The sequence below is a fragment of the Myotis lucifugus genome, unplaced genomic scaffold, assembly GCF_000147115.1.
Source record: "Myotis lucifugus unplaced genomic scaffold, Myoluc2.0 scaffold_4, whole genome shotgun sequence".
In the NCBI taxonomy this organism is placed as follows: domain Eukaryota; kingdom Metazoa; phylum Chordata; class Mammalia; order Chiroptera; family Vespertilionidae; genus Myotis; species Myotis lucifugus.
Window position 1 is genome coordinate 6304758 of NW_005871052.1, and position 5088 is coordinate 6309845.

At 44.0% G+C, this 5088-nt stretch overlaps 1 protein-coding gene across 1 annotated transcript; it reads right to left on the reverse strand.

The window, feature by feature from the left end:
• Nucleotides 1–561: 561 nt before the first annotated feature.
• Nucleotides 562–4153, reverse strand: LOC102423532 (toll-like receptor 13). The gene has a single exon (XM_023763682.1). It carries the CDS (start codon nucleotides 4145–4147, stop codon nucleotides 1265–1267), a length of 2883 nt encoding a protein of 960 aa, XP_023619450.1. The 5' UTR covers nucleotides 4148–4153; the 3' UTR covers nucleotides 562–1264.
• Nucleotides 4154–5088: the final 935 nt, after the last annotated feature.

The window sequence follows — 5088 nt, forward strand, 5'->3', positions numbered from 1 at the left end:
AGTGCACCAGGGTTCCTTTTTTCTCTGCATCCTCACCAGCACTTGTCATTTGTTGATTTGTTGATAATAGCCATTCTGACTGGTGTGAGGTGATACCTCATTGTTGTTTTGTGACCAAACCTTATATGCACCCACCAGATGGGTCAAAGTTTAATTACAGTTGTATTCTGTAGTCCCTATTAAGTCCTTGCACATCACAAGGGAGACCCTCAGACACCTCCACAACAACCCTCAGTCACCTGAGAGTGTCTGTTTGCACTCTGGAGGGAAGATGTGCCTCATAGCGTCGGTGCCAGGTCATCCCCAGGCACTCATAGTTGCTTTAGTTTTCTGCTTGCAGGCAATTCTCCCCCTTTAACTAGAACTACTGCCTTGCCTTCCCAATCCTGGACAAGAAGGAAGAGTAAAACAGCCCTTTCTCCAGCCTCATGGCCAGAAGACTTATGGTTTGTGCAATCTGAGTCACAGTGCCACAAAGGTGTTACTGACTGGGGTTCCTGGCTGGGGCCTCAGTTCTTTTCGTTGACGCAGAAAAGATTTTAAGGTCAACAAAAACAAAAGTAAAGCAAAATGGGGTTTATTGAAGATACATTCCAAACAAGGCATGTGCCAGCTGAGTGTGAGACAAAACGGCCAGGCTGCTTACATTCCAAACGAGGAGCAGGCCAGTTGAGAGAGAAAATGGCTGGGCTTCTTTAGCTCACTGGGAAGTCAGAGAAAAGCGGGCCTTGGAGACAGGTTGAGGGGGTTAGCCCAGAACGAGCTGCAGCAGACAATCTGCCCTGTTTGCAAGTCTCATGGGGTCCCTTAGAGGTTGGGGGATACTTGCCTGTGGGGGAAGAGAATGAGAAAGGGAATGGCATGGCCTTGCTCCTTGGAGTCGAGAGTGTGCAAGAGAGCCAATCCTATCTACCTTCACAGAACTGACTTGGAGAAATTAGTTTTACAATTTTCTCAAGCACATAGGAGGGCTCTCCTGATCCCCATACTTTTAGGTGACTTGTCTCCCAAGTCTTCTCCTTAATAAAACAGATATACTTGCCAGATATCCATTCCCCTAGAGTGGGGACACTGTTCTTGAAGCTTCCTCAAGCAGCCCTCCCTCCTTCATTCTTCCAATTGTCCAATGGACATTAACCAAATTACCCTAGGTCTGATGGTCATGAGCAGCTCATCCTTTTCCCTGTACAACAGGTACATTCAGTCACTCTCAGCCTATACATAACTTGGGCAACATTAGATTTAAGGTCACATAGACCTCTGGTCATCCAGTCACAACTAGCTGTGCATTGTCTTTCTCCACAGATTTGTTGCCCAATGCATTTCTAATACGAGCCCAGAAGAGTGGCCTCTCATGTACACTGTCTGGCCAGGTGATAAATGTCTGCCTATTCACAAGTTTCCTCAGTCGGTGGTAGGTGGATAACCTATAGTTTGGGATCTCTTCCAGGAAGATCAAGATGATAACATCCTCATGCTCATAGAACATCTTGATGCTGGCAAGCTGTACTTCAAGGCAGCACCATTCACTGCGCAGGTAGTGGTTACTTACCACACACAAAGTTTTTCGGCTGGTGTTGATGGCATTCTGTATGTTCTCAAAGATATCTATACCTGGTTCAAAGTCCCGGTGGTGAAGACAGAGCTTAAAGGTGGGCTGGCCACCTTCTTCTAGGGCTGGAACAAGCTCTTCATATACCCACTGTTCATCAGTGGCAGTGAAAGAGACAAAGGCATCATAGATGAATTCCTTCTCTGTCCTATGCCACTTGGCCAGGAACCAGGCTCGAAATATGTAGAGCCCATACCTTAGAGATGACGTTATCTTGGCACTGAACCAAGAGACAACCATGGTTGTGAGGATGAGAGTGAAGGAGCAGAGGAAGTAAACCTTTCCTAGATCAAAATTACACATAGCATCATCAAAATCTATCAACAAATTCTGGGTATTTGGCTGCTGACAGTGATAGCTCTGGAGGTAAGGGATATGGACATTTTCTGAGTTTATTGACCAGTTCTTGAGCCACACATTGTCACAGGTGCACTGAAGTTTATTCCCATAGATATCAAAGAACATCAGTGACGTCAGGTTCTCCAGATGACTTTGATTAATGACTTTTAGGTTGTTGAATCTTAAAGAGAAGATCTGAAGACTTTCTAAGCCAGAGAACATGCCAGGAGTCAGTGACTCAATGTTATTGTTTTCCAGGCGCAGCATTCTTAGTTTTTTGAGTTTTTGGAATAAGGAAATATTTAAATAGAGACTTCGGTCTCCAGATTTTGTTCCCGAGATATCCAACTTTGTGAGATTAGTAAGGGAATCAAATTGGAGATGGTCCAAGAATACCATGGGATTTTTGCCTAGTAGTAGCTCCTGCAAGCCATTCAGTCCTTGGAAGAAGTTGGTTGGAACAACCTGAATCCCATGCATTTGTCCTTCTAGGTTGAGTTGTTTCAAAGACTTGAGCTTCATAAATGGAGGAGATCGCAAGGTCCTGGTGGTTTCATATGTAATTTCATTAAAACTAAGATTCAAAACTTCTAGATTTTCAAGGCCCAAGAAAATGCCTGTCCCAACATTTGACAAGATATTCTTTGCTAGGTCAAGTTTATAGAGATAAGTGAGACCCGAAAATGCATACGTCTCTATAATATTCAGGCGGTTCCGGGAGAGAATCAGAACTTGGAGTTTCTTCAGAAACTGAAAAGTTCTGCGTTTTAGAGTCCTAATATTGTTGTCTCCAAGGTCTAAACTCTCCAAGTTTGGAAATTGAGCAAAGTCATACTTGTCAATTTTCACTATCCAGCACGCAGCCAAGTTGAGCTCCTTCAAAGAATACAGCCCATAGAAGGCCATACCATTGAGTTCTGTGATAGGATTTCTAGAGAGGAAAAGAGATTGTAGGTATCTCAAGGGTGAAAATGCAAAATCTGGAAATCTTTCAAAGTTGTTGTGGCTCAGATCTAGGGCTGTCAAGTTCTGGAGGACACTCCAGGTCCGGTTGTTGACAAAGTAAAGATTGCACTTATTTAGATTCAGCCTTTGAAGGCTGGGCATAGCATTGAACTCACTGTCATTGAGGTGAACCAGATTATTATTTTGGCTCAGGTCGAAGAACAAAAGCCTGGTACAGTTGGCAAGGTGTTTTATGTCTCCTGAATCAGTGGCCTTTTTTCTAAAAATCAAAACCTGTAACATGGGCAAGTGTCTGAGGAGGTGACACACACTGTTCAAGTTTAAATGGCCACCTCTAAACTCCCGGGCACTAAGGTCCATTTCCCTTAGATTCTGCAGGTGTTTGGTTGGAAGCATCTCCAGTTTTACCGATGTTCCACTTAGATTCAAGCTCCTCAGCTGGGGTAAAGTTTCCAGAGCAACATTCTGGATGACTCCATTGCTATTCCGAGAGACATCCAGAGTGGTCAGATTAGGCAGTGACAAAGCAGAGAAATTTAATTCCATTAGTTTGTTCCCCTGCAGGCTCAGCTGGGTCAGTGAGGCCAATAACCTGGGACTGTGGTCCAAGGAGATGATGCTATTGTTAGTGAGATCAAGGTATTCTAGGCGTGGAAGATGCTGGACTGCTTCAAGAATATTGGAAATATTAGTAATAAAATTTCTAGATAAACTTAAGTGTTTCAATTTTAAAAGAGGGACAAAGGCATTTTTGTGAATATTGGTAATTTGATTATGGCTCAGGAGCAAAGTTTCCAAGTTGGACAAGCCCTCAAAGGAGTTATTCACACTTTTAATCTTATTTTCTACTAAATTTAAAAGGGTCAAATTTTCAAGTCCCCAAAAGGCCCTCTCCTCAATCTTCCAAATGGAATTCCACTCCAGTCGCAAGTCCACCAGAGCAGTCAAATTAGTGAAGCAATGGGGAGGAAGGACCTCAATTTGGTTTTGTGTCAGGTTGAGGTGAGTAGTGTATCCAGGGATGTCACAAATGGCATCTGTCAAGTTGGTGATCTTCTTCCGAATGCAGAAAACATGGTGAATGTCCAATTCATACTGTGCACATTTACTGAATCCGTATGTCTCTGCCAAAGACAGCAGAGAAAATCCTATTAAAATGAGCCAGATCTGCTGAGGAGGCAGGAGGTTCTTTAAGCCCATCTTGTCAGCTCCAGGCCTCAGAGTTACCATTAGAAAAAAATCCCTTCACATGTATGATGTTCATTTTTTAAGGAATGGTAATCCCATGTGACTTTGCTGCAAAGAAAAAGAGAAAGTTGTTTAGTTTAAATTTCTTTCTCAATATATCATAGCTGCTTCAAAAAAAATAAATAAAAATTCTCCCAATGTTAACTTCCAAAACAAATCCATTTCTAAAGCAATCTCCATGTCCATCAGCAAAGACCAGTGTTATCCTATCTAATAAAAGGGTAACATGCAAATTAACCATCACTTCATCACTAAAGATGGGGCGCCCATAGCCACAAGATGGTGGCGCCCAGTCCTCTCATCCCCGCTGGAGTCCCCCAGTCCTGGGGGGCAGGGGGCAGCAGCTGAGAGTGGGCAGTGTGAGCAGCCTGGCAGAATGCTTGCTTCATCGCCACGCCCGGCCTGAGCCGGCCCCCCAGAGCCGGAGCGGACACAGACAGGGACAGAGGGCCGAGTGCAGGCCCAGAGAGGAGACAGTGGGCCCGCCTCCCGTGGAAGCTGCATGGCTCCCAGCAGCATGCTGCAGTTCCCGCCGCCTCCCGCAGAAGTGGATTGGTACAATTATCAAGTTAAATCACCCCAAATGTGGACTTAGTATATCTTCATTTAGTCAAAACTTCCTTTATATTTTAAAAGAGTTTTAAAATATTCTCTTTAAAATTTTGTGCTTTCTGTGTTTCCTAAAATGCTGGAAGCCGATCCACCCTTGCTGCTTGACGCAGTCGCTGCAGGGATGTTTCAAGGGACCTGGCATATATGGCATACTGTTCTTAATATGTTTGCTCCCACTCTTAACGCTATGTGTTTTAAACAGGACCACCTCTCTGAGAAAGGTTGTTTCCCCAGGTGAGGATTTTTATCAGTAAAACCCCTTAACTAAGTGCCAGGCGGGTAGTTAATCACTTTAACTACGAACAATCACG